At 34.7% G+C, this 26,423-nt stretch overlaps 2 protein-coding genes across 4 annotated transcripts in view; both read right to left on the reverse strand.

Moving 5' to 3' along the window:
* The window catches only part of LOC136798491 (DIS3-like exonuclease 2), a 426,120-nt gene that overhangs the window by 385,283 nt on the left and 14,414 nt on the right, over nt 1–26,423 (reverse strand). The gene's annotated exons all lie outside the window — the stretch shown is intronic.
* LOC136798512 (coiled-coil domain-containing protein 42-like) lies at nt 10,827–26,398 on the reverse strand. 3 transcript variants are annotated; one of them, XM_067055135.1, is made up of 11 exons: nt 26,245–26,398; nt 23,309–23,392; nt 22,519–22,603; nt 20,260–20,436; nt 18,647–18,804; nt 18,243–18,325; nt 17,280–17,389; nt 15,753–15,812; nt 14,585–14,695; nt 13,381–13,494; nt 10,827–12,519 (listed from the first exon to the last, which is right to left on the reverse strand). In XM_067055135.1, exons 2-11 carry the CDS (start codon nt 23,374–23,376, stop codon nt 12,385–12,387), a joined length of 1,101 nt encoding a protein of 366 aa, XP_066911236.1. In that variant the 5' UTR covers nt 23,377–23,392; nt 26,245–26,398; the 3' UTR covers nt 10,827–12,384. The 3 variants fall into 3 exon arrangements, with proteins under 3 accessions (XP_066911236.1, XP_066911235.1, XP_066911237.1); XM_067055134.1 differs by lacking the exon at nt 26,245–26,398 and adding an exon at nt 23,857–23,931; XM_067055136.1 differs by lacking the exons at nt 14,585–14,695; nt 26,245–26,398 and adding an exon at nt 23,857–23,931.

Consider the following 26,423-nt stretch of genomic DNA (forward strand, 5'->3'; position numbering starts at 1 on the left):
TGTACGAGGCATTCTGGTACGCCTGGTGCTTAGAGTGTTATCAGTTTTTGTTTAACCACTTGTGTCACTAAATACCATAAATAAATATCTTAGATTTTATCATACACCCAGAAAGACCTCCTAGTAGTAAGTACACCTAATATAAAATTGGCAATTTGTAATATTTCTACTGATTTTATGTATATAAGGGAGCAAAATTAATAACTTTTCCTAATTTGGGTAGAAAAAAGGAATGACATAAGTGAAATTTTGGAAGCAAAAGTTTGGGTATAAAAGAGAAATCCCAAAATCAGACCAGACATTAAACTTGTTTTAATTTTTCTTTAAATGAAATATATTTACCAGGACCCTTGTTAACTGGTACAAAAATCTAATTTAAAAGTTATACAATTTTCAAAGACAATAATATTCATTTTATTATAGGTGTTCCTATAGAATATTTTAGCCAAAATGCTTGTCTCTCCCTAGTCAGAGTATGAATGAAATCAGACAAAAATACTGAAGATACAAAAACATTAAATAATTTTCAAATTGAGGTCTAAGTGCAAAATATCCTGCAAATGCTCATTTAAAAACTTCAAAAAATTGAAGTAAATTTTAAGAAATTAATATAAGGTCTCATAAAATATATATGAAAAATAAAATCATAATTTCTTGTATCAGTGAGGGAATCAGTTATTACTTTAACCGGATTAAATTTCGTGAGATTAAATTTCGCGAGCTAAAAAAATCGCGAAATTTTCTGGATTTAATTTCGCGAGTCAGAGTTTTGAAATATTTTGCGTGGATTTAATTTCGCGAATACAGTAAGCCAGAAAACAGCTGAAAATAAGTATTTTTTGCCAAAAATGGAACTAGTTTCTCCGCCAAAAATACAATTTTAAAAGTTTTGTGGTGGATTTAATTTCGTGAACCAGGAATCTCACGCGTGTTCGCGTGTTTTAATTTCGCGAAAATGGCAAAAATTCGCGAAATCGCGAAATTTAATCTCGCGGAAATTAATCCGATTAAAGTATATACAGTGTGCAAATTCATTCTAAAGAGCAGAAAATTTGAAAGAAAAATGTAAAAAATTACTGTAATTCCATCAGAAATCTATCAATGTATATATACCACAAATACCAGAAAAATAACCACACATCATTTGTCCACCCCAGTTAGTCTTTTGTTGTCAAACATTGATGTTTACTGTAACGGTTCATGTGTCTCTTATAAGGGCATGAAATGCAAATGCTGTAGATCTCAATTTTATAGTTTGATTATAGATTGCATCCATTTAAACTTTTAAAAAATGGCATTAAAATGTTAATATTTTCAAAACGTCATCAAACGGGTTCAACGGCAAATTTTCCAAATAAATACATAGATTTGCCGATTGATTCAAATGGTTGCATCTCTTAAAATGTTATCTCCAGCATGGTTTACGTTTGTAGTCCGTAGTTACGTTAAAGCTTGACAATGTTTCCAATCTTTTTATAGCCATCCTGTAAAATAGAACAAAAATTCATTATTTTTAGTTTGACAACAATGTTACAGTATGACATTAATTTTCACTTGATAACAATGTAACAGATTTATCAGGGACACATCAATAAATTTATTGCTCTTAAATTATGGCTGGAATGCAGACGTCCTGCCAATTCAGTAAATATTTGAATAAAATTTGTGTGGGATGGAATGATGCTAAGGGGTATTTCAGAACTATATAGAATTTCTAAACTGTAGAATAGAATCCAAGCAAAGTACGATGCTGGCAGCATTTTTGACATTATTTATTATCTTCCAGCTTTGTATTTCCACAAAGCGCAATGAAACTAGTCAAACCTTTGTAGTACCAAACAGTACCAAAACAACACGTCAATTCTGCAAAATTAGCATCGTGTTTAATAACCCCTACTGTACACTATACCCAGCACAGTCAGACAGTTCAGAGATCAAAGAGATGAACAAACAGGTTAAAAATTACTTACTTTTTTATCAACTCAGAGCCAACTTGCCAGCTTGCCAGAGTCTTGCCAGTGCAAAATGCATATATATAATCCAGATCAGAAAGTCAGTGGATGCCACTCAAAATATCCAAGATCTCTTAGTCTTTCTTTACCAATCAATTTTCTGTATTCCTTCTTTATATCCAGTTTCTGGTTTAGATTTGAACATGATCGAATCAATTTTGAAATTAAATTTTTCAAGAAGTTCGAAACTTTGGTTTCTGCACCAGCGGAGGTGAATGAGGCAAAAGCAGCTTGACAACAACGTCATTTCAGCATGATTTTCAAATCAAATTTAGTGGAGCTTCTAGTCCATGAATTCAGGCGCCGCGGCTCGACATTTTAAGTGGTCGGGCCACATAATATAGTGTCTAAGGAGGCGCGACCATGGTTGGGGCCGACGGGCTCGAAAATTTTGCGAATTTCACTCCTCTAGATTGGCTAAAACAGCCCCTTTTCTTGAAGAAGATAAAGCTCATAAAGCGCTTGAATATCATGCGCAAGGTGTTTTTATCTTGCAAGAAAGCAAAAAAATGGAAAAAAAGAAAATACAAATACAAACAAAAAGAGAAATAAAAACAATTAGATTAGATTTAGGCGTGGATGTCATAGTTCAATTTATTTTTCTAACTGACTTTTCAAAACATTTGAAAAATTAATTTTTTACTTCAAAAAAAATTCTTTACTCTGAAAAAAAGTGCCGCGGCGCCTGTAATGAATGGGTGTGAATCCCATTTGATTCTTTCAAGAAACCCTTGATCTATCACCAGTTGACCATTCATTCCCATTCATTCAAAATAAGCCAAGATCCAGGTCCATCTCTGACCACAACAAATTCAAAATAAAAGCCTGTCGGATTTTAAAAGGTGCAAGTGTCGGATGACTTGTCTCGATGAATGTAAAGTTTGAGATTGATTCCTTTTGGATGTTGGTACATGAATCATATTCAAATTCACCAATCAAAACCCCATAGTGATAGCATAAGCACGAAGAAAGATATATCAGTTTCTTTGGTTGTTATGCAAGCCATGTCGGGAAAAAAATTTTCGACGCCATGTTGAAAATCACCAAAATTCAATTTTTTGGCGTCAACGCGCTCTCTGCAAAAAGGAAAAAGCCGCGCTTTGTTTTTGAAACAATGAGTTCTCCGTCCATTCGTTAGAAGTTCATGCTAATGTGTATTGGAACGTGGCTAGCCGTGAAACAATATGTTCTTTTTTACTATCAAACATTTTTGATTAATGAAGTGTTTTCGCACGCTGTACTGTTTGGTTGGTACAGAAAGAAAAACGAGCTAGAATCCGTAGAATGCGAAGCAACCCCAGCCCTGACCCGAAAATTGGAGCTGCTTATAAAAAACAATGTGTATTGCATCAAGAGTGAACAAAAAAGAGATCGTAAATAATGTTTTACTAGATTCTGTATTTAAGCAAATTAGATCCGTGCAAAAGAAAGAGGAGGCTCTAAGTTATCCATCGAGCTATGAACGAACTTCTAATCCCTTCTAGATTTGAAGATATGACGGTTTAAAGTTTAAAGTTTAAAGTCAATTAAGGGAGTGGTCAGAAAGTATCTACTAGGGGGGGGGGGTGGAGGATTCTAGGGGGGGTTCCAAAATTTTTTCGAGGGTTTAGGGGGGGGGTTTCAATTTTTTTTTGAGGGTTTAGGGGGGGTTCCAAATCTTTTGGGCAACTAAAGAGAAAATGTAGAATGTCTAATTTCATAGTTTTACGTTTCAAGATTTCAAACATTTTTCGGCCTGACGGCCGACAACTCGGAATTTCTTTTATTGCATATATGTACATGTTATACTAACATTATTTGGCCATCATCGCGTTGCCCTTTGGGTTTGTAGCATTGAGCAAGATGAGGGAAGTAGATTAGTAGCTTTCACAGCTCATCAGAGTGGTTTGAAAAAGTCTTTTAGCTAAAATGGTGGTGAAAAACATCGAAATTTTCTCCCGTCGGCGCAAACCATGGTTGTGCCTCCTTAGTCTACTAATATCTTATAAATTACATACACAGAGCTTTGACAGACCCTGGAAAACCTGAAAAATATAGGTTTATAGGGAAATTTCAAACTCAGAGAATTTTATTTTTCAGACTCCTTTTAACAACAGAATAGCTTGTATTTTAGGGTCTTGAGTACCTGATCTTCAAAATTTTCTCCCTTCGGGGTCAACCATGGTGGCCCCTCAGGATATTTTGAGTAATTGAGATGCCTCTGTAATGTAGGGAGATTGTGTATCAGGGAAAATAAGCCGTAATTTTCTCCCAAAACTTAGGGAAACTCAGAGAAAATAACTCGTTGATTCTTATTTTAACCCTGGACTATTCCTTTAGGAGATCACACTACCATTTTGATTGACGTTTACACCACGGTTTTTTTTCTTTTGTTTACTTCAGGGAAATTCCGTCGTAACCATGGAAATCGACGGAAAAAATCCCGTGGTGTAAACGTCAATCAAAATGGTAGATCTCCTAAAGGACTATACTCAACTTTACAGGGCTAAACTATCTCCCTTACCTAATTTTGACATAAAAAACTGTCATACAAACAAATAATACTCTTTGTACCGCATCTGTATGAATTCTTTTTTTGCGTAAAAATTTTTCTAGTAGGGGGGGGGGGTAGGTGCGAAAAAATATTGGGCCTTATGAGGGGGGTTCGAAATTTTTTTCCAGGCTAGGGGAGGGGGTGCGAAAGTTTTTTGGGATTTTTCAAAATATCCTCCACTCCCCCCTAGTAGATACTTTCTGACCACTCCCTAAGTCAATTTACTAAAAAGAACCTTTCAAAAAGATGCACTATAAAACTGCCGATAAACTAGCCATAGCTTTCACTAACTGCCACCCGCTATTACAAATGCTTCTAAAAACTAATTAATGCTAATTAAGGCTTTTTAATGCTTTATAGCAAAAGTTTGGAAATGATTTGGAATAGTTAGAATGATTCTTCTCAGCATTTTCTTTGAGATGTCAATGAATAAGCTAACATGAGTAAATGAAATATATTTTTTTTCTAAAAATGTGAATTACTTTTTACAAAGAATAAAATACGAATCTTAAAACATTCATTAGGAAAAGTGTCCAGGTAGAATCAATTACAGACAGTTACAGATACTAAACCAGTCAAAATACATGCAACTATATTTATTTCAACCAATTTGAAATATAACTGAAACATAGTAGAACCAAACAGCATAAGAAATGCTATGAGCCAGAAACATAACGAGCAGGAACCAAAAATTGACAGGTAATAACGTACTTAGGAGTTTTTCCAACGGTTTAACAAAGGATATCGTGATCCAAAATTGTTTACATTAAATGGATTTACCAGTAATCTAGAAGCTGTAACACCGTTGTGTAAAGGATGGAAGATGATAGGACGTAACGTGGTAATAGTATCAGTAACGAGGCAATATTGATGAGAAGGAAGCAGGTATTAACAGGAAATAGCGTACATTCAGGACTTTTTCCAACGGCATGATAAGGGATCTCATGGACAAAATTGTTTACATTAAAAGATATGCCAGTTATCTTGCAGTTGTAACAGCAATATCGTGTAAAGGATGGAAAATCATGACGTAACGTGGTATAGTAGCAATAACGAGGTAATATTGCGTTGTCAAGGTAAACGAATTCTCATTCATAAAAAGCTTAAAGGGAAAATAAGAAACATGAAATTAGATGATATGGCGGACATCGAAATAAATACTCTGTTTGCGTCGCAACGGGTGTTAAAAATGCAGGAGGACGGGCGGTCAAAAACATTCCCGGGGCGGGGCGGGTGGTAACGCGAGCAAAACAATTTTTCGATGGTCGTCAGAGCAATTGAGAAAAAAGCTATACTTTAAAAGAACAAATTGCTTTTCCCAGATTTTTTTCCGCATCTCCGCACCGGAAAATCAGCGGAAAATTTGATGCGGGCGGGTGACGCGAATAGAACAATTTTTCGATGACCGTCTATATGGTGAGTGTACTGAAATTTCCTCAAAAATAGTTCACAAAAGTTTCTTTCAATCTTTGATAATAATTCCCCAAATAGTGCCTGGTAAGTATCAACAAGTACACAGGTTAAACATAAAAGATTAATAAAACCAAGTCCAAACCAATAAAAGTACACAAAGAAGAAAATATTTGTACTTACTGTCATAACACAGGATCCAACCTCGTCCCCGTGTATCCCAGGCTTTATTTACGTTACTTATGGACGCCAGAGAATACCCTGGTGTTGGCTGATGCGAGTTCCCCCTCTCAGAGGGGGAACTTCTCAAAACAATGCGTCATAAAAAAAATTGACGTTACAAAGTTGCACTGCAATGCAATGGTTTCAAACCCAGGAACAAATGAAATCTGACGTTTTGTTTTTGAATTACGTAATTATACGCGTTCAAAAACCAGCCAATGCCAGGGTATTATCTAGCGCTATCAGTAAGCATCAAAAGCTGACAATACGCAGGGAACGAGGTTGCACAGGATCTTTAAGCGTTCTTGTTGGTAGTAGAGTATGTTGAATGACGATTGTCGAATAAATTTAGTTACAGTGGAATTTCGTTGCCAATTCAACCACCAACAATAATCACTTTTGTCCATATTCAATCATTGTTCATTATTGGGGACGAACTGTTTGGGTCGAAAAATGAATCAATCTCCTGAATGTCTAAGACAGGAGACAGATTGAAATTTGAGTGTCAGCAAATTCACTGATTGGTATATGTATATATCTTGTTTAATCCGAAAGTCAAAAGTAAACAGTGCAGGAGGAGAAAGCTTGAATTTAAAAAAACTTCCAGAAACTTCTGCATTCCATTTCCTGCATCATGTTGACCAATCGGGCAAAATTCTACAAGCAGAATAGAATCTACTGTCGAAAGCTGAGTAAAATGCCCGCGGCGCCTGCTATTATAAAGAAAAAGTTTTTAGGCTAGCAACTGCCGTCCCGGAAAAAAAACCGAGCATTTACGGAAGAGACTAACTACGGGTAGGCTTGCGCGACAAAACAAAACGCGCAAGAATTCGAGATTCCAGTCCAATATCTATGCGTGAAACTATGAGTGCCTCCTCGTCGCTACGCTCCTGCGGGGGCAATAAACATGCTTTTTTGAGCTAATTGAATAAATAAATTCCCTTTGTTTTATTTGCAACATTATTTTTTGCGAAACGTCATGTCAAAAGTAAATAACTGGTGTTCTTAATATGATAAAAGGTTTTTTCTTTCATTGCATATAATATCTTTCTAATCTTTATGTATTTGTTTTTAAAGAAAAATATTTCAATTCTATTAACAATTAAACATTTTAGGTTCCCACTTTAGGTTCCCGGGTTCCCCCATCCCACTTTTCAGGTAGTCATTTAGGTTCCCACTTTAGGTTCCCGGGTTCCCCCATCCCACTTTTCAGGAAGTCATTTAGGTTCCCACTTTAGGTTCCCGGGTTCCCCCATCCCACTTTTCAGGTAGTCATTTAGGTTCCCACTTTAGGTTCCCTGGTTCCCCCATCCCACTTTTCAGGTAGTCATTTAGGTTCCCACTTTAGGTTCCCGGGTCCCCCCATCCCACTTTTCAGGTAGTCATTTAGGTTCCCACTTTAGGTTCCCGGGTCCCCCCATCCCACTTTTCAGGTAGTCATTTAGGTTCCCACTTTAGGTTCCCGGGCTCCCCCATCCCACTTATCTGGTATGCCTTAAAAAAGTTACGATGTATGTATGCTCATAATCTCATATATCGTGCATTTTTAATGAGCTCTTTTATCCATTGGTGAAATCCTATTGGCTCATTGAAGCTTTTAAAAATTAGTTTAGACGAGATTCATTGTTTCTGACATCAGCGTAAGAAAATATTTGGACTAAAAAAAGGCCTGTAAACTTGGCAATCCCTCGTTTAATAATAAGATTTTACGATCAATGTTTTCTTTAAGGTGAATGAATAATAGAACGTCGAATTAGAGAGCGTCAACTATATACATGATAGTGATATTTCCTCCGATTCAAATTCTTTTGGTTCGGACAAAATTACAAATTGCCAGATATTGTATTGGTCTTATGTGGAGATATGCAGCCAAGTTAATATGGAAACGATTAGATCATGAATTAGCAAGACTAAAAACAATAAATTTAAGTCGGTTTGTTTTTGACAACCAATCATATTTTGTAAAAAATGTTTAACGACCAATGTAAAAGAGAAGTAACAGCGCAGGACAGAAAAAATGTTATTTCAAAATATGTTATCATATTGCAACAAATCGTTTTTAGAAGTGGTACATTTAATCATGAAGTTCATGACATTAGCCTAGATTAATGGGGGGGGGGGCACTCAAGGTAAACGACCTACCTACCGTAAGTGCGGCCCTTTTTTCCAAGCTTCCCAAAGTGCACTGTAAGGGTGGAAATGTGCAAAAATGAGAATAAGTGCACTCTAAGGGTGTAAAATTTGGAAAATCTGACCATGTAGCCTACCGTGAGTGTCTCGGTTGGGCTTTCTGTGAAATACAAATTGTGAAAGCAGACTGTCAGCAATAACAAACATCACATCTTGCAAGTTCCTTTATTGTTCAAAAAGGATAATTTTCTATTGCAAAAAAAAAAACAATTCTTTTCAACCCCTTTGATGATTAAAAGGTAAGAAATTCCAAATTCAATTCTCAAGTGACTTACGATACACGCTTTTTTTAAATAAGAATACACTTTATAAGAATGTCCATGATGAAAATGGCCAAAAATGCTAAGAATATCACCATCATGGAATTTTGCTACTAAAGCTAAGGATACCATTTTAAGAGCATTTTCAATTATAAATTATCCATTATCCCCAAGTTAGACCCAAGTTAGGCTCACTGCTTTTACAAAAGTGCCATTTTATGCTTGAGACGTACAGTATATGGCCCCCAAAACGGAGACGGCCCCCAAAACGGAGGTTGTCATTAAAATGAGGTTTCTGACTTGTAGATTTATCAGAATTAAACGATTTTTGTTTATTTAGAAAGAATGATGGTTATACTAAAAAATGAGCATGTTTTTGATGGTTTGAGACAGATTCAAAATAACATATTTGCGTATGAAGGAGATATTTTAACACCAAAATTAGATAAAAATTGCATATAACTCACTCTAGCTCCTTGGATATTGAAAATAAGTTATGAAAATGGGGTATAGGAAAGTTTCTACACCTAATGCCGTTCAGAAAATGCAGATACATCTGTGACTTTAGAGGATGGGTAAAAGATATAGCATCTTAAAGGTCAACCAGTATTTTGGGACCCTAGAATCAGCATTGATATAACCGAAAATTCTAAATATGAGAAACAGCAAAAAATCTTGGAATTCCATTCCTATCAGGTTGAGTTAATAGCTTATAACAAAAAATTAACATTATGTACAAAAATTTTCGCTAAATCAGCAAAAATGGCAAATTCTGTCATTTTTCTGCAAAATATAGGAGAAAAATACCTTTAAAGCTTAATATTTTCAGTTTCAGTTAAGCTTTTCTTCTCAAATTTTCACAGCTTTTTCCATACATGAATGGAACTATTTTCAAAAGACATTGATTTTCAGAAACTTGATTAAGACGTTGTTAAATCAAAATTGTCATTTTGAAAATTTCTAAATTTTCAGTTTGGACTTTGCAATATCGAAAATCTTGAAATATTTCATAAATATCATAAATTTTACATCTATCGGGTCGTAAATTTAAGGGTAAACACAAATATGTTCATAGTTTTTCCTCCTATTACCACTGGGCTTAATAATTTGATTTTAACTACACCTCCGTTTTGGGGGCCCCAAACCTGCATTTTGACAACCAGGGGTATACTGTAGAAATTTTATCAAACAAATTTATGCCCAAAACCCTCTAAATCACATTTCAAAACTATGGTCAAAGTTTTGTATTAATATCTTAAAGATATCTCGAGAAATCGCTAAAATTGCAAACCTCCGTTTTGGGGCCATTAGAAAAAAGCTACCTATCTTTAAGCGATTGAAAAACATTGATGAAATTGAAAATTTTGAAAAAGAACTGTCGGGAGATAAAGTAGAGATGTTAAAGTTTTGCATGCAAGAAAGATTTTTGTAAAACCTTTTTTCCTCTAGCTTTGAGAGAAATTTTAAATTTGATCACCGTTTTGGGGGCCACATACTGTACTTCTTATTTACGTAATATTTGAGAACAAAAGGGAAATTCCTACGAAATCACAAACGATTTGGAAGCGCTCTAAATGGAAGGGTAGAGTTTTAACGCTAGACTTAAGCTTAGGATCTAAGGATCCAAAAGTTCAAGAATGGTCCAATAGGGCTCAGAATATAGCCTGGAAGTCTACAAGCCCCTCCCGAACTAGTCTGATTCGCAGACCTATACTTCCTATAAGAAACTTTTTTCGCTAGAGGATGAGCAGAAGCCTACTCCCGAACTGAAATACTCGAATCAATTAGCCCAAAAGCGACATTCTCCAAATTTCGAAAAACGAGGAAATAAGCTAAATTCTCAATAGATTTTGACCACGATTGTAGAAACTTTAGCGATCTTACGTCTTACCCACCAACAGAAAATATCCCAAAAGTAAATGGTCCAATTTTCACACTTGAGATTATGATTTAATAATTATTTTTCGCAAATTATCTGCAAAAACGTAAAGCTATTGTATTATGAAATAAAATAACAAAAAAAAGTACTTACAAAAATAAAAACGTTTTATCCCCTTCAAAAATTATTTAAAAAACATAGTAACAATTTCTTTACTCTTAGGTGCCAAATAAACGGGGGGGGGGGGGGGGGGGTCGAATAAACCGGGGGGGGGGGGGGGTTGGAAAAATTTTTTCAAATCAAACAAACGGGGGGGACCTAATTACGGGGGGGGTGGAAAATGGACTTTTAAAAACCCTAAAAAGGGTCAAAATAGACTAAATTTAGGCTTTTTAGAGTAAAACAAGAAACTTTCCTTTTGGGAGCTGGGAATTTTTTCAAAAATTAATAAACGGGGGGGGGGTCCTAGTAACATCCGGGGGGTTGGAAAAAAATCGAAAAATTAACAAGCGGAGGCACCTTTATTTGGCACCTAAGAGTAAATGTTTTGCAAGAGAAATATTGTAAGTTTACACATTTTTTATAAGCAACTCCAACTTTCGGCTCAGCCTTGGTGTTGGTAAGCATTCTTGCTCATTTTTTTAAATATTTGCTTTCACCACCTGATATCATACCATATTTTATTTATTGAGCCAAGGGCTATCACTTGTCATGGATAGATCATCTAAAAAGCTTTTACTTTGTGAGATATTGAACAAATTAAGAAAATTTGAGCCCTCTAGCCTTAGCGATCTAATTGCTTATAAAAAATGTGTAGTAGTTGAGTTCATCGAGTTTCAAGCCCGAAGGGCTAGAGGAGAGACTCCTGGATGGGAAATGAAACCACTTATTTCTCATCCAGAACGCCCGCACGTAGTCTTTACACAAACGCCGGATTGAAACTAAAATCTATCGCTAGATTTCGAAAAATGTAGTCCTCGAAAATAAAGGAACCGCTATATACAACCCGTCGTCATGATTACGGCGCGTTCTACGCGCGTTTTGGATGGGAAATAAGTGGCTTCACTTTTTGTTGCCTGATAAGGGTTAAGTTTCGCCTCTAGCCCTTCGGGCTTGAAACTCAATGGTTGAATCCCAAGAAAATTGAGGATGTTTCACGAGTACAAAAATCGTGCAAATGAGCAATGATTTATCAAAGGTTCAAGATCCGGAGCTCAACTCCTTTTTTCTTTGTTACTGATAGTGAAAGAGAGTATATTACGACAAAGAAAATAAGTCAATAAGCAGATATAGTAGGTCTACGTATTACGACAAAGGCAACGCCGTCAATAAGCAGATATAGTAGGTCTACCATACGTGAGAAGGGAGAGGTTTAAAATGTTCAAAACAAATCTAGACTATCGTACAAAGTTTATAAAAGAATAAATTAATTTCAAGGACTAAAAATAAGTATTATCTAAAAATGTGTATGTAAAATAAAATAATATCTTGCGGAAACTTCACGGTGCTTATTTACATATTTTCGTGACTAGTATGAGAGTGTGGCGGGATATACAACCCTGCTCACAGACCCACTGGGAACCCTTCCCACTGGAAAAATTGTCTAGAATATAGTCCCCAGTGGAAAATTATTCTCCAATTTTTGTCCCCACTGAAAATAATCAAATAAACCAATCCTCACTGCAAAATATGATGTTTTTCTTCCCATCTCCACTGAATTTTCTGACAAAAGAATTGAAATCCCCAGCCATAAAAAATACGGGAATATCAATCCCCATCGAGTTTCAGTCCGTTACTTTCACCCCTACTGGCTGAAAAAATCCTACCAGGTCTGTGAGAAGGGAGTGTATATTGATAACGATGTCGTTAAAAGTAATGTTACCTGCTCCTTGAAGAGCGTGTTGAGGATTGAGTTGAAGGTTTGGAAGAATTTTGCGTTGGTTGTTGAGGTAAACTTTGTTGTATTAACTGGCAAGTCATTTGATACACATCTTCGCGATCTTGTAAGTACGTCTATATAGAGAAGAAAAAAAACACGATGATTAGTATAATCTTGTATCAATGAGCCGATCAGATTCAAGGCTTCGAAAGAAATTGCATAAAATAGCCTAATTTTAAGGCCTTGTGGGATATGGAGAAAAACTCGGTCAAAATTAATCCAAATTCTCCGTAAAAAAGTTGGAAAATATCTTTAAAAACCTTCAAATAAACTCTGCAACCCTTGCAAAAAGAATTTCGTAAATACACTGTTTAACCTCTTGTTTAAGTTATGAGGGTTCAGTAAATTGCATCAAAAGGTTTGTAAATAAATAAATAAATAAATTCAATGAATATCCTGAATTACAGTAAAGCTACAGTAGACCCTTCTTTTTATTATCTACTGCCTTAGCTTTTAGTACTTAGAATGTAAGACAAATGGTGATAAAATGACATGATAGCCCAGATTCAAGTTTTGTCGCTGACTAGATGGAAATCAAGGCAAGGTTCCACTGGTTCTCACCCCAGTAAGATTTGAAGATCTCAAAAACAGACTCGTAAAAATCTTATTATTTGCGTATAGTCATACCGGTGATGTAAGCAGTATAAAGATAGGACTAGCTTTTGAAATGACTCCCTTACTCGAACGTAAAATAAGATAAGACTGCATGTTTAAATTTCGTAGTTCTGCCAAATGAATCTGAGAGACTTTCAAGCTTTAAGTGGCTGCAATTTTAAGATTCAAATACTCTTACTCTTTATTCGTTTATTTTTGTATAAGCCAAAAATATTCCACTCTGAAAATTGCTGCCATGGGTCATAAGTAATGCTCCTTTATTACGGACCAAGGTATTTTACATAGTGAAATTTGTACGACCAATAAAGCTAAATACATACACTTATCAATTTCAACTTTAGTTCAGGAGTAGAGAATTTTTCTTCCACGTTCTTACTGCCACAAAAAGAACTGAGATTTTCGATCGCCAATAGTATTTCACCTAATTCTTCACTCTGTAAAAGAAAAAAAATTGGGTGAAATTAGCAGCTAATTCTCCCACTTTTCCCATCAAAAAGTCAAAGTATTGGTCTAAAAAAGTTGAAAAACCATAAAAGTTGTAAAATATCTTACAATTTTTCCCACCTCAAAAGAGGTTTCTTGAAAGTTGTGAGGATGTGAAAAATAGGACTTTTCCAAACTTTCCCAGCCAACAACAGCAATCATTTGAATTTGCAAAGTTTTGGTATTTTGGTGGGAAAATGGGATCTATGATGTCATAATTAATCCAGACTCGGCTGAAAATTATGCGTATCATCCTCTAATAGCAATTGAATAAAGAACTTTCACTTTCGATTGCATCAAAGAATGAATTATAGCGGGCATAAATTACGATTTTCCAAGGTCACCTTTACTTGAAAAAAATTATGGAAATATTTTCTATGTCGTACCATGTTGCAACCATGGAAAATCCCCCATTTTTACAAACATTTACAAAGTTTTGGTTAGGAAAGTTGTAAAAGTGTGAAAGATTGGAAAAATGGTAAGTTTTTTTCCCCAAAACTTTCTCCTAGGTATAGGTATGAATTTAACTTAAACGTTTGAAAAAGACAATAGGTCGATATAACAGCTACAAAATATTCGATTTGATGAGAAGCAATGATCTTCATTAGAATATTAAAAAAACGTAAAGATCAAATTAGACGAACTGACGTTTATATATTCCTTGACAAAGCTATATCCGCAATCTTTGATCGGATTTTTTTGAAGATGGTACTCGCAAAGGAGCCATTGCAATGTTAAGAATTAACGTTTAACGGAGCTACATCATCAAAATTATTCCACGAACAGTAGATCTATCACTCTCGATGCATTACATCATCATTGAGTAGTGATACCATTAGGGTACCACTTTCAAAAAACTCCGATCAAAGATTTTGCTTGGCCGGGATTGAGAAACTTTGTCCAGGTTATATAAAGGTCAGTGATTCGACGTCAGTTTTCTATATACTCTAAGTATCATCTAGTCAGGACAACGTTTTTCTAAGTGAAACAAGGTTTTAAAACTTTAAGCTCTAAGCTTTCACATTAAGTTATCAAGTTCACCGATGAAATGAGTTTCTGCTTCTTTTGAATATTATTTGTTTCTTTCTCAGTATTTTCATTGTGCAAAATTTCGAATCGTTCGCGACATTCTGCTAATTCTTTGTTATGAAGCTAAATGAATAAAAAACAAAAATGAATACAAATTAAAGTACACCCCCTTCTCGCAGACCCACGGGAACCCTTCCCACTGCACACTTAAAATTGGCCAAAATATCATCCCAATTGGAAAATCATACTCTAATTTTGGCCCCACTGAAAATAATTAGATAAGCTAATTCTCACTGCAAAATATTGTGGTATTTCTTCCATCCCATTTGACTTTTTTGGCTCGAAAACAATGAAATTCAAATGCCAGCGATAAAAAATATTGGTCCGTTATTTTTCCCACCAACGGCTGAAAATATCCTACCGGATTTGATGGAAGGAGGTGTTCTAATGAATGATGGGACAGTATTACCCAAAACCACTAGAAAGTGGCAAGAGCTTAGTTAGAAAACCATCAAAGACGACTCGCGATGCTTGAATTATTGGTTTCTTTGTAGTATTCATATGTGACCTTGAAATCAATCAAGGTGTAATGTAAATTAGTTATAGGAGGGAAAAGCACGAGACTTATGAAATTTGAGGAGCGTGGGGATCCATTGATCAAATTACATCGGAATTTCCTTTCGCAAAACTTTCTTCTAAAATCTTTTTGGTACCTTAAGGGAAGAAATTTTCACGGGATTTAATTTCTCGGTTCACATATCAAAATTCAGTAGTTTCGCAGAGTTTAATTTCGCGGTTGAGAGAATGACGGTTGATTTATATGACCTATTTTGGCCAAAAATGACCAATTTTAAAGGTGATTTTTTTAATTCTGAGCGAAAATTTATTCCCTTAAAGGTTTTGTTTTTACATAAGTGTTCTCGTTTCATATCAGACACATATTTCATATCAGGACAGCTTGTCTGCCTATTGTTATATTATATTGATATAAGTAAAAAAATGTTTCTGACCAATATTGCTCCACATCCGTGTCAATCCATGTGAAAAAGCTTGGGAATTAGAATTGATGAGTAAGCAAACGATTTCACTCTCATTTAATTAAAAACAAAACCTTTAAGGTAATTTTGAAAGGTGCAGTCAAATATCGTTCAATTTCATTAATAATTGAAAAGAGACGAACCAATAAATTTTGTGCAGCATCGTATGAAGAGTCTTGTAGAATTTGTTGACATTCTTTCACCTTTAATGCAAAAAGAAGATAATTAAATTACTATGTCACCAATTATAATAACCTTAACTGGCCAAGATTCACCCCTGATTTGTGTAAGAAGCTTCATACCATCTAAAAGTTATTGCTCAGGGGCTGAAGTCTATCAGAGTTTTATGCGTCAAATAACTCAGTTGGGGAGGAGCATGTTGTTACGATGAATGAATGTTAAAGTTTTCACTGGAGGATGGTAAATTCTTCTTACTCTAACAATGTACGTCCAATGGGCTTTTCCAGAAAAAACCCTGCACCCCCTGTTGAGGAGGTCCAACCTTTTGTGACCTACCCCCTTGGAATTCCAGGCAATTTTAGGATCATACCTGGAATATCTGGAATTCAGAATTTTTATAAGTTTTCAATCATTACCCCCTTGGAATTCCGCTTATTTTTGACGGATTTTCGTCTACCCTTATGGAATTCCACTTCATTTTAAACCTTACCTCCTTGGAACGGAAATGGACCTCCTCAACAGGGGGTGCACGATTTTTTTCTGGAAAAGCCCAATCAACCTTGGCTTAACAACCGGGTTACTCAGAAAAAAGTCCCCCTCTTTGAAGTAAATTTTCTCGAGTTCTATCAACTGTTAAAGAATCAATCACTTCATTGCATTGGAAAGATAAAGGAAAAACTTAAATTTTGAGGGGTTATTTGTCAAATTTGGTCAACTAGATCAAAAAGTTATGATCTACATGCTAAAAAAGGCGAAACATGGGGGTATTAAAAATATATTGCAAGACAAAGACAATTTTTAGTGCTTGAAAAAGCATCATATCCCTTGATGATGCCTTTGGAGCTCTCAAGTTAAGCAAATAAAATAAAAATGAATCAATATAAAGATACCTTAGAGGTCTCGATAATAAAAGAAGTGTATTCTTTATGATGATTTATTAAAATTCACTTCAGAGGGGGAACTTTTATGTGACCTTTTCATAAATTACGTTACGAACATCACTCGCCTCGTTTTGAAATTATTGCCTTGGTGATTTACTCCCAGCGGATTAAAAAAAACTATTTTCTATTTATAAAAAAATCATTCAATATCTTAAGGGACATAATCACCATGGTAATTGTTTGAATACGAGACAAGTGTTATTCGTGACGTAATTTATGAAAAGGTCTATCGGATTAGTCTTCGCGAGTTTTATTTTCGCAAATCATAGCTTTGAAAATTTTCGCGAGGATTCCAATCCGCGAATCAAGCAGAAAATTGTTGAAATGAGCCTTAATAACGCCAGAAATAGTATATTTACATTGTATTTCACATTGACATTCCGATTTTCAAAATATCGCGTGGATTTACTTTCGTGATTTAGTGATCCCACACCATTTCGTAAATATGGCAAAAACTCGCGAATAATGCGAAATTAAGTCTCGCGAAAATGGATTCGATTAAAATAGTATGTAGAAAGAAAATGAAACGGAGTGGAGACATTGATTGACCTTTTCGTTTAACACTTCTCGGTGTTCTTGTATGCTTTCGTTCATTTCGATTAAAGTTTGATATCGTTGCATCAGTGATGACACCATATTGTCACTTGATTCCAAGTAATCTGTCAAATCAAAAGCAAAAGAGTCGATCAAAACAGGCTATTAAGTTTTAAAGATCTTAGTTTTACATAAGTGGTCCTGTTTCATATCAAAGGGATGTTTTATATCAGGCCGGTGTCTATTGCAGCTTATACAACTCTCCCAAGTTCATCGATTTTTTTTCAACCTCTCCAGTTTGAAATGAGAACTTGATACTTTTGAAGCTTTTGTGATACAAAGTCATTCTGAAAATTTGAGATCAAAAGCTTTTTCCGTTCCTTTTTTATGGCTGTTTTAATTTCTTTTTTTTACGGTCAAACCTTTCTTTAAAAATATTTTATCCTACCCGGCCTCGTTTCTATTCCGTTTCCTTGGGTTACTTTTGTTAAAGAAAAAACCAAAAAATTACGAAATACTACATGTTCGATTTAATATTGATTGCGTTTTTCTCATATAAAATGGCTCCAATTTTTGTCACAGCTGAAAATAATCAAACTATCAAATTCTCACTGAAAAATATGTGCTATTTCATTTGGTCCAAAACCAACAGAAAGCACCTGGAAAATATTGTGCTATTTTTTCCATCACCACTGAATTTTCTGACTTGAAAACCATGGAATTCAAATCCTCAGATAAAAACATGGGAATATCAATTCCCATTGAGTTTCAGTCCGTTTTTCTTTTTTACCCCCGAATGGTTGAAAAATCCTACCGGCTCTGTGAAAAAGCGTTGTTTCAAGAGTTGATGGAACTCTCCCTTCACATAAACTCTTAGGTTACATCGAAGTTAAAGTTTGAGAGAAAAGTGACGAAATAACAATTAAAAGGAGCACTTATGAGTATTGCAAAATCATATTAGAATTTTTTATAATAAACCTTCAGGTAGTTCATCCACTGCAGACATCAGAAATTGCTCATAAATTTGATACTTTGCAATCTTCCTTTTCAGCGTCGACAGTCTGAAAAATAACAATACCGAACGTGTGAAGAACAACCACTACTGATTAAAAACAGTTGACCCGCTGGGATGTCAGCAACACTCGAAAATTGTCCTCGGTTAAATAAAACCCTACAATTTCAGCCCAAATAGGAAATCAACTTTCATTTCACCCCCACTTGAAGTTCAATGGAAAAATTGCACTCCAAAAACATCCCCACTTCAAGTTTTGAGCAGGGAACAATGGCATTTATATCCCTATTGGGATTTTGATGAAAATGTATCCCCACGGATATATACCACCGGGGTTGTGAGACAGGGGTTTTCAAAACATAAGTTGTACCTATTTTGTAGCTTTTCGACGTTCATCTTCATCGACCTTAATTCATCTTCCTTTTGATTTTTCAGTTTGGATTCTTTTTCATATTTCAATACAGCTCTTGTTTTCTTTGCATTGTTTTCATCAATGAATTTTTCAAAATTATTCACCCTTTCCGTCAACTAGTTGAAAATAATTAGTTTATGAATTTAGCATAGAGAAGTTGCTACTGTTCTACCTTTAAGTTGATTAATTTTGGATTTGGCTTAATTTGGAGATGGGAAAAATGCCATTGACAGGGATTTAATTTGGCGAATTGGGAATTTGGGGACACTGAAATGGATGAAAGTTACTATAAAACATATAAAAAGGTTTGATTATTCCTGATTATTAGACATCATATTCTTTCTGTTAAATTTAGCAGGGATTTAATTTGGCGAAACACCGATTTTTGAAATTTTGGCGGGGACTTAATTTGGCGAATTTTGTAAAACTTTGTCAAATTCGCCTAATTCCCGCCAAAATTAATAGAATTTTCATTAGACTAAACTTTTCAGAATTGAAAAAAGAAAGGCTAACTTAAATTTGAGATATCATTCGTTAAATTTGCTTCCCCGTTCAAAACAAAATTTCGTCCAAAAACGTCATAAATATAGTTGTTTTTAAATATCTGCTCCAATAATTTAAAATTCAAAGTGCTAATGGACAACTAAAACACGCTCTTTCCTAATAGTCTACTCTCGGGTGCCTAATGAACGTACATGTACGTTTATTTTTTCGTGTCAAATTTCCCACCTGTACGCACCTTATTAGGACCTGTAAGTTTATTTATTTTGAAGAATTTTCCATCCTGTACGTTTATTTATTTTGTTGGAGATTTCGAATGTTACACAAGTAAATTCGAACGTTTTGCTATAAATTCGAGCGTTTGATTTGAATTCAGACGTTCAAATCAAAACAAAATTGTTCCCTGTACGTTTCCCTGTATTTTAGCCTGTACTTTTATTTATTTTAGCTCTGATTTCTCGACTGTACGTTTATTTCAGCCCGTACGTTTATTAATTCCGATTTCATTTCCCCCCTGTACGTTTATTCTGGTCTGTACGTTTATTTGGCATTCAAGAGTAGTCTTTTTTAGTTTTTAATTGAATTTTAATCCCGTTTTCGGGATTAGATGGACTGTCTAGTAAAAGAGTGAAATTTGATACAAATTCTTAAAAATGACGTTTTTTAATAAAAAGGTATAATCAGAGATATTTTGAGATATTTTCCAAAGTCAAGATATTCAAGTTACAAGTTTTTTTTACTTTCAACAAAAAAAAAACAATAGAATTCTATCGTGAGAAGCATGTAAAAACCCATTTTTAGAAATTTAGAATTGTCATTTCTTGATTTTGAAAATGAGTTAGGCAAAAGGGTTTGAATGTTTGGCCCAGGACAATGGTAGGAATGAATCTATAGGCAAACCATCTGAACATCTCTTTAAACAAATTATTTTCGTATTTTTGTTTCAACTCTTAATCGGTGGAACCAACTTTAGTTTATGATATATAGCTTAAACTTTAAGTTAGCATTTCTTATTTCCATTGTACATATGAGTACTATGTTTCTTCCAATAGCGAAGAATAGATACATACTTTTCGTCTTTCCCGGATTAGATGTTCCTCTTGTTTTCGATATTTATCCATTTTCGCTTTGAATTCACTCCGTGTTTGGTTGAACTCTGCATCAACTCTGTGCAGCTCATTTTGTCGTTTAAGCAGTAATGTTTTCTGGTGTGTTCTGAAACCTGTTTCTATGAGTTGACCAGCTTTCTAAACAGAATTTAATTGAAAATGAATTGTTCGGTTCAGAGAATGTGCAAAGAAGATATTTAAAGCAAGAAATGACTCTCAAAGAATATCTTTGTGTACCACTGGTAGGGAATCCAAAAAGGGAAATGGACATTTTTTTCCATAATTTTTGGAATTACCATCATATCATAGATAGGAATGACCTCTGAAAACGTTTTCCACTAAAAACCTCACTAGATATAGCTCTCTTGTTTACAGGAAAAGCTATTGTTTTAAGTTGATGGAGAACCTTATAGATATCAAAAGAAAGAAGAGAAAACAAGCTAGATGCTGAATGGACCTACCTGATGATGAAAGTTAGATAGCAATGCAAGGAGAAAAATGAAAAAAATCAGTCAGAAAACATAGCGTTTAGCGAAAATGCATAACGCAAGAAATTCATCATTGATTGATGGTGGGGGGAGAGGGAAGGGTTGTAGGGAAAAAATAAATAGAAAGTTCTGGTCGAAATCAGTTTTATTGACAATTGAATCATGCTTGATGGTGAGCATTGTTATCGATAATGTTTTTGTGTGAAAAACATAGAAATATGAGGAAAAAACCCAATGAAAATCTGCAAAAACGGCAATTTCTGGAATTTTCAACCGGAAAAAAATTTTTCTCAAAAATCGAACTCGGCCATGTATGCATTGCGCATACGCATCTTTCTGCAAAAAATCAGAAAAAAATAAAAATAAAAATTCGAGGAAATGTAAAAAAAACGGTTTTTCCGGCATATTTCCGGCATTTTAGGCCGGAAAAAAATGTTTTTCGAAAATCGGGCTCCATCACATTTTAGATATTGTCATATTGCGTCAGTGTGCAAAATTTCATAAAAAAATATAAAGGACAGCTCGAGAAATTCAAGAAATACTGTCTTTCCGGCGAAAATAGGTTGTTCCGGCAACTTTTAAAAAAGTTCCGGCTTCAAAAATCAATTTTATTGAAAATTGAAACATGCTTGATAGTGGGCATTGCTATTAAAAATGTTTTTGAATGAAAAAACAACCAATTATAAGGAAAATGTCCAATGAAAATCTAGAAAAACGGCGATTTCCGGCATATTTCAGGCATTTTCCGCCGGAAAAAATTTTTTCTCAAAAATCGGACTCGGCCATGTTTTAGGCATTGTTAATAAGCATCTTTGAGCAAAAAATCAGAAAAAACTAATGATAAAATCTCGAGAAAATGCCAAAAATCCAGTTTTTCCGGTATATTTCCGGCATTTTCGGCCGGAAATGAATTTTTTTCGAAAATCGGGCTTCGTCACAATTTAGGTATTGACATTTTGCATCAGTGTGCGAAATTTCATGAAAAAATATAAAGTACAGCTCAAGAAATTCAAGAAATACTGTTTTTCCGGCGAAAATCGGCTGTTCCGGCGATTTTTAGAAAGTTCCGGCTTCAAAAATTAGTTTTATTGACAATTGAACCATGCTTGATCGTGGACATTGCTATTGATAATGTTTTTGTATGAAAAAACAACAAAATATAAGGAAAAAGTCCAATGAAAATCTGCAAAAACGGCGATTTCCGGCATATTTCCGGCATTTTCGACCGGAAAAGATTTTTTCTTAAAAATTGGACTCGGCCAAGTTTTGGGCATTGCTAATACGCATCTTTGTGCAAAAAATCAGAAAAATCTAATGATGAAATCTTGAGAAAATGCCAAAAAACCGGTTTTTCCGGCATATTCCCGGCATTTTTGGCCGGAAATGATTTTTTTTCGAAAATCGGTCTCCATCACATTTTGGGCATTGCCATTTTGCATCATTGTGCCAAAAATCAGAAAAAACTAATGAGCCAATCCTGAGAAAAGCTGGTAACAGACGGACGGACGAACGGACGAACGGACGGACGGACGAACGGACAGAGGTTAATTTATAGGACCTCCAGGTAGGTCCAAAAACTGTCTTTTGAGTTTCGAAAACAAGCAATTGAAAAACATGACCTCAAAAAATGTTTCCCTTTTAAGATTCCAGTCGATTCTTAACTTTAACTTTAAATATAAGTGTTTAATGTCAAACATAACAGCTGAAAGATGTGAGATGACATCTCAGATACCTCTCTAACAACAGGGAATCTTTGGATGACATTATTGGATTCTTCTCCATGGCTAGTTTCTTCTTCTACTTCTTCTTCATCCTCTCTATACAAGGGAAGAAAGGGAGAAGCTTCATTAGTTAGAAGTATAAAATTATAATTCAGATTTGATTTGAAGACATGCTCATGTACAGATGATTGTCGCAAAGAACATAACTTTTCATGGTTGTAATATAATTACATTTTATGAATTTTACGACTGATTTTGAAATTCAAAAAAGTCACTCAGAACATGCCCATTTCATCCATTATTCTAGGTATCCATGTGTTGTATAAAATGAGTTACTAATCATATTTTTAAAAGGGGTTAGAACCCCTCTTAAATGGGAAGACCGCATCCTTAAGTGGTAGCCTTCTCCCACTGTATAAGACTAATGGTAAATGCATTGACTCCACTTGTTTGACTCACATTTATCTTATATGAAACACTGCATAGAGCTTTTCCTCCTCTTTTTGAAACAAAATAATGCACCATCTTGAATGAAGTATCGTCTCATAGGTTTTTACTATGGTCTGCTTTAAGCAAAGATGGCGCATTAGTTCGCTTCACCTGTTGTGGCTGGGGAAAGACTCTATCTAGTATTTTATATAAGATATCTATGGGTTTAACCCTGATAAATTTAAGCTCAAACTCCGAAAGTTCAGTTATTAAGGCAAAGTTTTTCGTATCAGACTTTCCATAAAAAAGTCCAGATTCTTCAAATTTTGCTTAATTTTGAGACCAAAAAGCTGATACTTTTGAAACCCTTACCTGAGTTGAGTAACAAAAATTCTTTTCCGTTGGTCATGAAATCTTATGCTATCAAAATTTGCTGACATGTTTTGCTATTAGTTTCTGAAAAGAAAAAGGAACGAGACATGCTAATTATACTTATGACGCTATCTTATTTGACGAATGAAAGAAGAAAAGAGTTAAAAATGCAATTTCAAGTGTAAAACAATAAAAAATCTATTTGAATGTAAATTTGGTTAAGAAATTTGCCAATTTTAGCAATGACTTTAATAGCTTGGAAGAAACCATGAGGGAATATTTATAATATTCCTGTTACCTAGGGACAAGATAATTTATCCTATTTGTACTGCCTGGGGGAAAGTAATTTATGCTGGAAAAATTGTTATTAAATAGTTCGTACATTCTCATAAACAGCTATTCACAACTTTCATAAAAATGGTCTGCTGCATCTCTCCCATGCTCTGAGAAAAGGAAGTAACCCACATTTTTTATGAATTTTGAACTTTTTTTTACAAAAACGAACTGTTTGAATTTTCTTCTTTTTGTCAGAAAAAATTATCACTTACTTGTTTTTGTTATAAAACATTTTCCAGAAACCTGTTAGTTACTTCTTTCTTCATTTTTTTTGGTTTAGGTTTACTGACAAAGCAAAGATGTACAGTTTTTCTAAGCATCAGTAAATATCAGTGAGAGCATAATAAAGCCTAAAACTAATCTTCAATGAGTAGAACAATAATCAGTCATTTTTTTGAAAGGGATAATCCTTTTTTGAATATCAGATGCAAACACCTTTACCCTTTTTTCTCAAAATCAAGCAAACGTGGGTTAATTCCTTTTGTAAAAAAGGGGCAGGTCTGTGCTACTGTACTATTTAAAAAATTTTGAGGTACGGTTTGAGCTGTTAATGTAAAACGCATGTCACAGGTCAGAAGGTCATAGACACAGGTCACAGGTATAACAAATAACAGACCAGGAAACTGTAACGCACTGTTTTGTCTGTCATCTTTTTATTCGTTTGGGAGATGATGACAACGGCCTTTTAATAACTAATGGCGCCAGCAGAATTTTTTTAAATGATGAGGTCATATAATTAAAATTAATGGAGATAATTTCTAAACTTTCTCACAGAAATTTCCGGAATCAATTATCTCTGTAATATATAGCTGCAGAAAAAACTGGCTGTAACAATTTGAGGGCCGTGCTGCGGGCTGCCAAGCAAAGAGAAACCCAAACATAAATATACATAAATATTCAAAACAGCCAAAGCAATCAAAAAGAAAAATGGCGAATAACATTTGGCATAGAATGAACTTTTCTAAAATAGATACATATGATGAAGATCAGAGATCTGACTTCAAGGAGAGCAAGTGTTGAAAATACTAAGTAAAATAAAAATGAAACATGAAAGGGGCTAATATTTTTATAATTATATGGTTTTTTCCATTTTTTTGAATTTTTGAATTATATTTCTGGTGAAAATTTCTATGCCATGAGTAAACGTCCACAACCACCACCCCCATTCCCTGTGTGATAAACGAAGCACTAGAAAAACTCCCACTGAAAATTGAAAGTACATTACAGTCAAGTATCAATATTTGAGGTACCTATTATAAATTCATAGTTTTAAATACTTTTCTTGGAAGTCATAGGACAATTAATTAAAGTGAATTTAAGATGATTGGGTGGATATTGGGCAGACGGGCGTTTTGGAAGTACGCATGTTTAAATTATCCTACTTCCAAACAATTACTTTAATCGTAGAAATTTTAGCGAGACTAATTTTAGCGTATATTAGCGAATCAGGAAAATCTAGATTTTTTTGGATTTATTTTAGCGAATCACGATTTCAAAAAATTTTGTGTGGATAAATTTTAGCGAATACTTACATTATTGACTGAATTCGTTTTCTAGCATTTCTTTGCACTGAAACCCTTCCTATTTATAAAAATGTATCAAGGCAATAAAACCAGAAATTTCGCGCGGATAAATTTTAGCGAATACTTACATTATTGACTGAATTCGTTTTCTAGCATTTCTTTGCACTGAAACCCTTCCTATTGATAAAAATGTATCAAGGCAATAAAATTTTAGCGGAAATAGGGAAAACTCGCTAAAACGCTAAAATCAGTCTCGCTAAAATTTCTACGATTAAAGTAAAACAATCCGGGGGTAAGTGTAGAAGTAACACAGATTATTTTTTAACTAAGAAAATATAACGTATATATTTTATTTGATTATACTGTAAATGCTGAAAAATACTTCTTTGATTACGACCCTGCCTATGCCCCGGACAGTCCGGGGTTTTTTTGATGCGTGCCCGGGGTCCGTATTATTTGTTTTTGAGAGACTACCCCGGACGCCCCAGACAGCCCGCGCGGTCGCTTTTTATAGAATCGCTGACCGCGCGGGCTTTTTTGTGCTCGGCGATATACGTCCGGGGTAAATTTATGGCGCAAAAATTGGAGCCTCGGACGTAGGTCCGGGGAAAAAGTTATTTTTTTCAGACCCCAGACATTTGCCCCGGACTGTCGGGCATAGGCAGGGTCGTCTTTGATTCAAAAATAATCTGTCTAATTTCGGTCAGTCTGGGTTCATCATTTTTCTAGATTGGAAAATACCTGTCTTTTTTAATTTGTTTTTTTTCTCGAAAAATGATGAACCAGACTGACCAAAATTGCAATTACATAAATTACTACTGTGGAAGACAAATGTTTGGAAAATAAAAAAGACAACTTTTGTATAAGGATGTTGAGTTTTGTTTACATATGGCACTTTGCGATGGACTGTCATCGGTCAATCGCTCTGGCGCGGTGTGGTGGTCATTAAAAAATTATTCTGTTCACGTCATAAAACATTTAATGTCTCACTCAAGGGCTCTAATTTTGGCGGATGGCAAAATAATAAAACAGAATATCTTTTGAATTGGAAGCCACCCAAACGACAATTGAATTCACCTCTAAGTTTCATTGGTTGATTGAGCTTCAATTGAATTGGACGATCAAATTTCAATACGCACAAGTTTTGAAATAAATCTATCCAAAAAACTTTACAGCATAAAGAAGAGACGAACAAGCACACGATGCACGAGGGGTAACTTTGGAATTTCGAATGTTGATGGCTACCATATTTGTTT

Source organism: Clytia hemisphaerica, unplaced genomic scaffold (genome assembly GCF_902728285.1).
Source record: "Clytia hemisphaerica strain Z4C2 unplaced genomic scaffold, Clytia hemisphaerica genome assembly, whole genome shotgun sequence".
In the NCBI taxonomy this organism is placed as follows: domain Eukaryota; kingdom Metazoa; phylum Cnidaria; class Hydrozoa; order Leptothecata; family Clytiidae; genus Clytia; species Clytia hemisphaerica.